Here is a 10951-nt window from a genome sequence, read left to right as displayed (position 1 = left end):
TAATGCACAAAACTCAATTATCCACAATATTAATTACAATGGTTGGAACCACTTTCTTCATTTCATAATGAGAAAATGGATTTATTTTCCTTTATCTTCCCCCTTAAAATTTTTTGTTGTTGTTGTTGCCACAAGTAAAAGTGGTGCTAAATGGATTGGAGAAGCAGTTGGATGGGCTGAGAGCATGGTTTGCATGTGGGAGGCTCAGGTTCAATCCTGGGACTGCATATCCAGTTTTCTGAGCTAGGATTAACAGCATCACACACAACCCAACCCCATAGTAGTACATCAGGTGTGCCTTTTCCTTATCTATCCCTAAGAGGCATAATTTGAATTTGGACTCAGGCAATTTGGTTAAGAGTCTATTCCTTTAATTTTTTTTTTTTTTTGTCTTTTTGGGTCACATCAGACAGCTTTAGAGATTACTCCTGGTTATACTCTTGGGGACCCTAAGGGGTGCTGAAAATTTAACTGGGGTTGTTCTGCACACAAATAAATGTCTTAACTCTGAACTATCTCTCTGACCTTCCTTTTCCACTCCTCTCCTCCCATCTCCCCTCCATACCGCCATACTGCTTCTTTTTTTTTTTCTGTGCCAACTATTGAAGCGAGAGCCTCCATGGTGATCGAAGCATGTACTCTATTATTGGAGTCCATTCCCTCTCCTTCCTTCCTTCCTTCCTTCCTTCCTTCCTTCCTTCCTTCCTTCCTTCCTTCCTTCCTTCCTTCCTTCCTTTCTCTCTCCTTCCTTCCTTTCTCTCTTCTTTCTTTCTTTCTTTCTTTCTTTCTTTCTTTCTTTCTTTCTTTCTTTCTTTCTTTCTTTCTTTCTTTCTTTCTTTCTTTCTTCTTTCTTTCTTCTTTCTTTCTTTCTTTCTTTCTTTCTTTCTTTCTTTCTTTTTCTCTCTCTCTCCCTTCCTTCCTTCCTTCCTTCCTTCCTTCCTCCTTCCTTCCTTCCTTCCTTCCTTCCTTCCTTCCTCCCTCCTCCCTCCCTTCCCTTCCCTTTTCTTCCCTTCCCTTCCCCTCCCTCACTCCCTCCTCCTCCCTCCCTTCCCTTTCCCTCCCTTCCTTTTCTTCTTTCTTCTTTCTTTCTTTCTTTTTTCTTTCTTTTTTTTCTTTCTTTCTTTTCTTTCTTCTTTCTTCTCTTTCTTTCTTTCTTTCTTTCTTTCTTTCTTCTTTCTTTCTTTCTTTCTTTCTTTCTTTCTTTCTTTCTTTCTTTCTTTCTTTCTCTTTTTCTTTCTTCTTTCTCCTTCCTTCCTTCCTTCCTTCCTTCCTTCCTTCCTTCCTTCCTTCCTTCCTTCCTTCCTTCCTTCCTTCCTCCTTCCTTCCTTCCTTCCTTCCTTCCTTCTTTCCTTTGCTTGCCACATCCAAAGGTCACTCCTGGAGGTGCTCGATGGCCCTATATATGGTGCTGGGGACCGAATCTGGGTGGGCTGTGTGCAAGGCAAACGCCTCACACCCTGCACTCTCTCTAGGTCACAGTCCTGTATACATGCACCCTTTAATCTATTACTTTAAATTCAAAAGGAGCAGGGACAGAGGAAGGGAACGGGGATAAAGAAAGATGGCAGACAAAAGTGAACAAATTCTATGAATATGAGCCTTCATTCAAGATTCTGGCAGAACGTCCGTCGGGACTATGGTGGGGCATCCTGGCTACCGTAGATTCCGGCTAGAGGATGGAGATGAGGAGCATCAACAGGGTATTTCTAGACAATGTGGCATGCCGTTGGACAGAAAAGTCCACTGGTGCCCGTGTTCCAAGAAGGACATCCGCATTGGAAAGTTACTGAGTTCAAAGGGCTGAGCAATAAGGTGCAGGTCGGGCGCAGTTACATACCTCACCACTATGGGCTCCTTTGTCACCCGGTTTGCATAAAATATGAACATTTTGCATGGAGACATAAAAACAAATCTACCTCCGTCATGAATTTCTGTTGTATGAAAGTTGAAAACAACCAAACAACCAACAATCCCCCCTCCCTAAACCCCAAACACACACACACACACACACACACACACACACACACACACACACACACACACTAACCTAAAAAGGTGGGGTTGTATTTAAAATCCTGCCATGGAAAATTTAACCAAAAATATCCTAGCAGCGGTCGAGTGATTTCGACTTTTGCCGTGAGGCTGAAAGTTTTCACAATAGAAAGATTGAGAAACCGAGTCTGCTAAGATCTGCAGGAGGAATCTAGGTCTGAAGGCAACTCGGCGAAAGCCAGTGTCCCAACCCGAGAGCTCTTTCTGCTCTTTACAAGAAAGATAGGAAAGCACTTGGGCAGCAGAGACTAAAGGAGCCGAAGGGGGGATGGGGGTGGGTGGAAACTGGGGGGGGCAGAGAATTTTAGCTCCAGGCCAGGGCATTCCTGTTCCCCTGGGAACCCGGGACTTTGGTGCCAAGCGGCCAGGGGAGGGCCAGCAGATCTTTCCCGAGAAGGAGGAGGGTCTCCTTTGGGGGCGCATCTCTTCTGGCCCTCTTTGGCTGGGCGCGGCTGGGAGGAGCCCCGGGGACCAAAAAGATGGATGTGGTGGTGGCGTTTTCCACCCGGCGTCCGCGGGCTTGGGGGCCGCCCCCTAACTCCCAGGAGGAGGATGTTGAGCCCCCCTGAGAGCGCTCGGCCTGGAGAGAACGAGTAGCTTAAAACCCGGAGCGAGAGTCGTGGGGCGGGTGCGAAGCCCCACGCACGACTAGCTCCGAGTCCGACGATCCCTCCAAACCCAGCCGGCGCTGGAAAGCTTGGCGCGCGACGCCCGGTTCCCAGCGCCAGTTGCGGGGTTCACACAAAGCCCGGGACCGTTCGTTCTCCCCCTCTTCGGCTGGGGAGGGCATTTGGGCAAAGCCCGGTCCAGGGAGCCTCGGTGCCCGCGCAGCCTGCGGCTAGTCTTGGCTATAGCCCTGCAGCGTGGGGTTGGGGGGTTCGGACTTTTCTTTGGGGTGGGGTGTCCGGGGAGGGAGGGGTAAGATGGCAGGTTCCGGGAAACAAAGGAAACTTGGCCCGGGTCCCGAGAGCGGGCCGTGGGGTGGGCGAGATGGCCCGGGGTCCCGTGGGGGGAGTCGCGGGGCGCAGGGGCAGCGCGCTCGGAGACGCACAAAGCGCCGCTCCCGGGTCGGCCGCTCCCCGCCGCCCACCTGCCGCGCGCTGCAGCAGCCCGGGGGTCTCGCCGTGGCAGGCGGCCGTGGAGTGGAGAGAGGGGGCGCCCGGGAGCCGGCAGGGCGCGGGGGAGGCGGGGAGGCGGCGGGCGCGGCGCGGAGGGGGGGGCGGTGCCACGTCGCGGCTATTGTGGAGGTCCCGGTATATAAGATCCCGCCCGCCAGCCGCCTTCCCCACCTTGCCAGCGCTCGGCCTGACTCGGCTAGCCCTTGCTTGCTTCCCCGCGCACCCCGCATCCCACGACACACACGCGCCCCCGGAGCGCCGACGGAGCGGACATGGGCAGAGCGATGGTGGCCAGGCTGGGACTGGGGCTGCTGCTCCTGGCTCTACTCCTCCCCGCGCAGGTGAGGTCCCCTAGGCACCCCAGAGAACTTAGAGGGGCTAGTTGGGGAGGGGAAGCCGAGCCTCCTTTCCAAGTCCTGATGGGAGCGCGCTCCGGTTTGCCACCCCACTCCGGAGCGCCGTCCGGGGCGCACGGAGAGGCTCGAGTGGAGCCGCTGGATCTGGGCAGGAGTGGAGAGGGCGAGACGGGTTGGGGTTAGGGGTTCGACTTCCCGTCCCCTTTAGGGCTGCGCCCCAATCCCACTGGCAGTTCTGGAGAACAATGCGGCTCCCTCCGTGCGCAGGCTGGGAGGTCCCGGCCCCACCCCGCACCCCGAGCGGCCCGCGGGTCCCTGGCGTTTTGGCCTGCGCCACCAGCTCCACCTCCCCAAAGGTCCGAGGCACTAATAGGCAGATGTGCGCTCCCCACCTCCGGAGAGCCCCGAAACCTCGGGTCTCCGGGTCGTGCCGGCGTCTGGGGACTCCCAAAGCTTCGCACACAAAGAGAAGGGGGTGGTCGCCTTGGTGGTGATGATGGGAAGCGCTGCTCCCTCCCGTCCTCCACTCGGAGCTGCTTCTGAGATCCAAGGGACCCCCCTACACCCCCAAATCTGGTTCTAAGGCTCTAGGCTGAAACCAGCGCTGGGACCCCACTCCTGAACCTGTCCCACCTCCCGGGCACCCCGTTCTGGCGGCGGCGTGGACGTCTGTGCCGCGTGTCCCCTCCCTCCCGGCTTTGTCCCGGGAACGACCTCTCCGAAGCGCAGGTCTTGAGGGGTGGGGTTCGGGTTCGAGCTGCCTGGCGGGGAGGGAGGCCAGGGATTGATTGAGCCCCGGGCAGGTTGGGGCAGGTTGGGGCTGGGGGCTAAGGAAAGGGGGAGCCTTTCTCAGCCGATACTCAAGCTCGGAGAGGAGGCGTGGTGGCGCGTGCGGGGTGGGGGGAAAGGGGGTCCCCAATAGCTGGGGCTTTTGCATCGGAGATCAACCTGCGCCCAGAAAGTTGGGTGCGCGGCATCTCGGTCCCTAGGCACCCAGCTTACCTGGGCGCGGACGGCGCTGCTTGGATTTTTGCTCGCGGGCCGGGTAACTATATCCTATTGTCTTGCGGGGCGGCTGTTTCCCAGCTTTCAACAGCTTGGTGGGAGAGGGGCGCAGCAGCCGCACCCCACTCCCTATTCCAACCTGACTCCGGCTCCCCAGTACTGGGAAGAGGGGTTCTCCAAACATTGAATGAAGAAATAGTTAGTGGCAGTTAATGGATCATTTAGAACAGTAACATATTTTTGTTTCTTTGGTGTGGACGACGGCGTACTCCAATGAAAAAAAGTCTTTTTGCAAAAGGAGAACAAAGTACTCAATACTGAAAAAAAAAATACTGGGTTCTATAAGCTACAGGCAGGTTCCCGTCGTCTCTGCTTTAAGTGCAAGTTCTGTGTTCTCTCTGGCAAGCTGAATCTTGCACACATTAGGCGTCCATGATATCTGACTTGATCAAGAGGTTTATTTTATTTCATTTTTAATTTTTGGCCACACCCAGTGGTGCTCAGGTTCACTCCTGGTATTGTACAGGGCACCAACTGTGGTGGCAGGGATTGGAACGGGGGTCTGCTGAGTGGAAGGCAATTGCCCAGCCCCTGTACTGTATTGCTCTGAACCATATTTTTCTTTCTTCCTTTCTTTCTTTTTCTTTTTATTTAATTTCTAAGCAGGGTGGGGGCATTTCTTTAGACATTTCTTTAGTTTGCTTTGTGTGACCTTAGGGGTTTTACCATTAAAGTTGATGGTGCTGATACCAGGAAAAAAAAATTTTTTTTTAATCTTTGCCTTAATGAGGCAACTCAGTGTCCTGTGTCGCCAAACCTGCTCGGTGCCTCTTCCCGTTATCAGAACCCTTGGAAGCTCTCCCCGCTGTGAGAGCTGAAATCTCCCATCTGCCTTTGTTCAGTGACAAAGGAGAGAGTATCACGTGCCCACCGGACTGCATTCTGTGACTGGAAAAATCAGTGCGCTGAATGATGCCACTCAGGCCCTGGGGACACTGGGGGAACCTTGGTTCCTGGCCACTGCACTGAGCTTAGTGACCAGACAGTCACTAAGAGGCTCCTGCTGGTGAGAACTTTGCACAAAACCTGGAAAACCTGCTGATTCCAGTGTAAGCTTTTTTTTTTTTTTTTTTAATTAAGGGAATGGCCCAGTATAGTTTTCCATTTAAAACAAGGTTTGTAGGTTTAAGAGATGGTTCAGGGATCAATGCAGGAGGTCTCAGTTCTTTCCCCATGCTGTGTGGTGCCCTGAGCAACAGAATGTGACAAACAAGCAATAAAACCTAAGAGAAATTATGTGGCCATTTTTTGGAAGAAGTTTATATGATTTCAAGAGGTACATAAGATTTCCCAAGTCCCCGCCAATAACACCAAGAGTGCAATAGCTCTGTGAAAGTTTCCTTGAAAATTCAGGATAGATGGTGTCTTTTTTTTTTTTTTTTTTTTTTTGTGGTTTTTGGGTCATACCCGGCAGTGCTCAGGGGATACTCCTGGCTCCATGCTCAGAAATTGTTCCTGACAGGCACGGAGACCATATGGGACGCCGGGATTCAAACTGATGACCTTCTGCATGAAAGGCAAACGCCTTACCTCCATACTATCTCTCCGGCCCCATTTTTTTTTTTTTTTTAAGTTTTTGTTTGGGGGCTACAGCTGGCAGTTCTCAGGGCTTATTTCTGGCTCTGTATTCAGGGATCATTCTTAATGAGGCTCCGGAGACAATATGTAGTTCCAAGGATTGAACCTGGGTTGGTTGCATTTAAGTCAAGTGCCTTAGCCACTCTACTATCATTCTGGCCCCATATAGTGTATTAAGTCTAGTATTATGAGTTTAAAATTTAAGACTTTTAAAATACAAATAGTACATCTTTAAGCTCCTTGGTGGGCCAGGGTGTAGACATGTGTAGAACATACCTTTTCTGCTTGAAACCTGACGTTGGATCCCTGGCAACAAAACGTAAAATAAAAAATACAATAAATCTTCATGACTTCCCTTCCCTCAGCTCCTAGTACCAAAAATCTCCTCTTTCTGGGAAAATAGAAATCTTTTGGGAGCCGGAGAGAAAGCACAGCGTAGGGTTATTTCCCTTGTATGCTGCCAACCTGGGTTGGACCTTGGTTCGATTCCCAGCATCCCATATGGTCCCCTGAGCCTGCCAGGAGCGATTTCTGAGCGCAGAGCCAGGAGTAACCCCTGAGTGCTGCCGTGTGTGTGACCCAGAAACGAAAAACAAAACAAAAAAAAAACAAAACTTTTGTAGTGCAGTAAATCCACATAGTGATAAAGAGTACTTAGTTCATTTTATCCCTTTATTAAGAATGAAAAATTTGAAGCCGGAGCTGTAGCACAGCGATAGAACGTTTGCCTTGCATGTGGCTGACTTAGGATGGACCTTGATTTGATCCCCAGTCTCCCATATAGTCCTTCAACCCAGGATCGATTTCTCAGTGCAGAGCCAGGAGTAACCTCTAAGAGTCACTGGGAGTGACCAAAAACCAAAAACCAATCCCCCCCCCCAAAAAAAAAAAAGGATTGAAAAATTCTTGTTTTAGGGGAGAACTATGTATGTCTTAAGGAACATTTTTAGTTTTTGGTAGTGGCTATTTGTAGGCATTAGATTTTATTTTTTTTATTTTTTATTTTTTTGTTTTTGGGTCATACCTGGCGGTGCTCAGGGGTTACTCCTGGCTATCTGCTCAGAAATAGCTCCTGGCAGGCACGGGGGACCATATGGGACACCGGGATTCGAACCAACCACCTTAGGTCCTGGATCGGCTGCTTGCAAGGCAAACACCGCTGTGCTATCTCTCTGGGCCCAGCATTAGATTTTTATTTATTTATTTATTTATTTATTTATTTATTTATTTATTTATTTATTTTTGCCACACCTGGCAAGGCTCAGGGGGGTTACTCTTGCCTCTGAGTTCAGAAATAGCTCCTGGCAGGCTCGGAGGATCATATGAGATGCCGGGAATTGAACCTGGATTCATCCCAGGTTGGCCACATGCAAGGCAAGTGCCCTATCATTGCTATTGCTCCAGCCCCTGGACATCTTTAGTGTTTGGTAGGTCTAAGTATAATTAAATGATATGGATAAGGGAATAATGGAGAAAGAGCAATTTAAGCATATAAAGCCTTATTACTTGTTTGTTAAGAATATGTGAAGGTCATTGTTCCATCTGGAACAAATTAATTGGTGTCACTTTCTATATGTTTTAGGTTTATTCAAATAACTCAACTACCACAACTCCTTCAACAGTTACAAATAGCACCACTCATTCGACTACTACTACTACTACAACTTCAGCAACTACTACTAATACCACCAATGGGAGTGACAGCGTTCTGCAGTCAGTCTCATGTCTCTTCATGATCTTGTTCTCGCTTCTACATCTCTACTGTTAAGAGACTCAGGCCAAGAAATACCTATTCTTCTCCATCTTCTAAGCGGTGTCCAGATGTCTACTGCAGCAAGGAAAATACAGGTCTTCACTGTATCTGCTAATTCTACTCCTTGTTTTGTTGAAATGGAAAATATTGAGGATCCCAAATTTGATTTGAAGAGCATGCGAGTGATTGACTAGATGGTGAATGCCAATATTAAATGCTGAAGAGTCTTGTAGAAGATGAAGAAAGACAACATCTAAAATTAATTGTGATGATTTCCTTAAATGTGGCTTCAGGAATATGCACACGTAAAACTCAGTCTTGAAAATAAGAATAGATTTTATCTTACCCAGATATAAAGGATGGGATGTAGAACTAAGATTAAATTTTTTTTGTTCTTTAAGTTGTTATGGCCATTGTTGTGTATGTAAACATTTCATGGGATTATTATGTTGCAGAACAACCCTTGATGGGGTTGACTGATGGGGAGGGATGGAGGATGAGGTCTTTCTCCTCCAGCTCAGACCACGCATCTGCTACCTTATTCAGATGGCAGTTATAAAGCTAACAGGCAGTCAGGCTTCTGAAGGTAACAGCTTTATTCCGTGCATAAGGCTGAAACCAAAAGCCTCAGAATCAGCCCCAGGAAAAAAAGCCCCTTGCCTTCCACAGACCCTTGCTTTTATACATCAGAATCAGGGACCACCCTAGGGTGGGAGCAGAATGCCAGGTCACACCCTAGGGTAGGGCACAATCACAGATCAGGGTAGAATCAGTAACAAAATAATCCCATGGAAATGTTTACATACACAACAGGCCATAAGACAGCTACATTAAAAAAATGAATGTGGTTCTATTTATGTATACATGAGAAGAAATTGACAAGTGTGACTGCAAATCCTCAATGTAGCATACTAATTCAATGATAATAAACTTCAGATAGAAAGTTTTACAATGTTGGGCCTGGTGGTGGCGCTAAAGGTAAGGTGCCTGCCTTGCCTGCGCTAGCCTTGGATGGACCGCGGTTCGATCCCCCGATGTCCCATATGGTCCCCCAAGCCAGGAGCAACTTCTGAGCACATAGCCAGGAGTAACCCCTGAGTGTTACCAGGTGTGACCCAAAAACCAAAAAAAAAAAAAAAAGAAAGTTTTACAATGTTAAGATATTAGTGTTGTCTTGGGGCCTGAAAGCCTTCCTCTGCAGTTTTGGATTTGACATTGCACCTGACCTGTGTGTACTAATTGACATGTGCTTAGGAAATGATGGTTTGGAATTTCCCCAAATCTAAGCATGAGTGAGTAAATTTTGCTTCTATACTTAATCATCTATTCCTGTTCAACATTTAGCTAAAGTGATTTCAAGGAATAGAAGGGTATTGACTTCAGCCGATTTTACAATGCTTTTGATTAATGCATATGTCAAATACTTTTTTACAATGAGAAAAAATTATGTTTTGATGACAAAATCTATACATCTTGAAATTAAAGTAAATAGGTAATGTAGCCAAAACTGTAAATCAGGTATTTGGGAAGTGAAGACTGGAAGCTAATCTGCATTAAATTTAGAAAACTTTTATACTTTTAATGTAAATACTTTTTTTTTAAAAAAGAATCAAAATAGCTACATTTGGAACACTTTCTGTAATCGGTTAATATTTTTAGATAGTTTGATCCTAAACCCAAAGTCAGCTTGATTTTTAAAAGAAACTCTTCACAGCTGCCACAATGCACAGAAATTTTAAAAAAATAGACACTCTCTAAGTCTTTTGTTCGCATGGTCACACACTGATGCTTAGATATCCCAGTATTTTAATATGGCCACAGTAGTCGTGATAACCAAAGTCCTTCTTTTTCCATCTTTAGAAATCTACATGGAATCAGTCCTATTCAACAAATCTCAAGCTACTGTGTGTGTGAATGAACATTCCTTTTTGTTTCATATTTGAATGCTGTACATCTCTTTTGCATTGTATATTGTGTTTGTGTATTTATGCTTTGATTCATAGTAACTTCTTATGTTATGGAATTGATTTGCATTGAACACAAACTGTAAATAAAAATAAATGACTGAAAATAGTTGTTTGGTTTTTCTTTTATATCAGGAGTGTTTTGGAGTTGTTGAGTAAATCATAGGAAACATAATTCAATATTTTCTCATTAACCAGAACATTGTGGTATAGTTATATTGTACTGCCAACTAGCATCACATTCTGACTTCAGAAAGTCATTATCTTGTTTTTCTTTGTTTTTGGCCATGTCCAGTGATGCTCAGGAGTTGCCCTTGGCTCTGCACTCTGGATTTATTCCTGGTGGTGCTATAGGGCTACATGGGATGCTGAGGTTCTAACCTGGGTCAACTGCATGTAAGGCAAGTGCTCTACCAGATGTACTATTGCTATGGTCCCAGAAAGTCATCTTTAAGGGTTTCCACTAGTTTCTCAGCAGCTATTTATTGGCTGCTAGTTGTGAACCAGGATAGTGAAGATGAGGCTCCGGAACGTTAGCACAGCGGTAGAGTGCTTGTCTTACACATATCCGACTTGGGGCTGACATTAGTTCAATCCCCGACATCTCATATAGTGCCCTGAGCCTGCCAGAAGTGATTTCTGATTAGTGCTGCTGGGTGTGACCCCAAAACCAACCAAACAAACAAATGAAAAACAACCACCCAGGACAGTGAAGATAAGATGCTAAACTTTCTGAGTACAGAAATCACTACTAGCATGTGTATGGGACCATATGGGTTTGCTGGGGATTGAACCCAGGTCCGTGTGTGCAGGGTAAATTGCCCTACCTGCTGGCTACTTTTTAGTACTAAGGAGTGCTTAATTTTTTGAACAAGGTTTTCTGCCTTAGCAAAGAAAGAGTATGTCTGTAATTGCAAATGCTTGTAATAAGCATGATATTTAGTAAGAATAGATCAGGATGGCAGAAGTTATCAGATGAGTGGTTTTGCATGTTCATCAGAGTGTGAATGGAAATGTGGCTACATCCTGTGATGCTCAGGGGTTACTCCTGGCTATGAGCTCAGA

The 10951-nt window shown here is 47.0% G+C and overlaps 1 protein-coding gene across 1 annotated transcript; it reads left to right on the top strand.

The window, feature by feature from the left end:
• The first annotated feature begins 3333 nt into the window (after positions 1-3333).
• Positions 3334-9255, top strand: CD24 (CD24 molecule). The gene is made up of 3 exons (XM_049771227.1): positions 3334-3511; positions 7752-8888; positions 9090-9255. Exons 1-2 carry the CDS (start codon positions 3443-3445, stop codon positions 7935-7937), a joined length of 255 nt encoding a protein of 84 aa, XP_049627184.1. The 5' UTR covers positions 3334-3442; the 3' UTR covers positions 7938-8888; positions 9090-9255.
• The last annotated feature ends 1696 nt before the right edge of the window (positions 9256-10951 follow it).

This window comes from Suncus etruscus, chromosome 4 (assembly GCF_024139225.1).
Source record: "Suncus etruscus isolate mSunEtr1 chromosome 4, mSunEtr1.pri.cur, whole genome shotgun sequence".
Lineage (NCBI taxonomy): Eukaryota > Metazoa > Chordata > Mammalia > Eulipotyphla > Soricidae > Suncus > Suncus etruscus.
Note: the sequence above shows the minus strand (reverse complement) of the source record. Positions and strands in the feature narration are given on the sequence as shown.

Coding starts and splice junctions, on each gene's coding strand:
- CD24 (XM_049771227.1), top strand. CDS start 3,443: ATGGGCAGAGCGATGGTGGCCAGGCTGGGACTGGGGCTGCTGCTCCTG. Junction 3,512..7,751: donor CTCTACTCCTCCCCGCGCAG/GTGAGGTCCCCT, acceptor TATATGTTTTAG/GTTTATTCAAATAACTCAAC.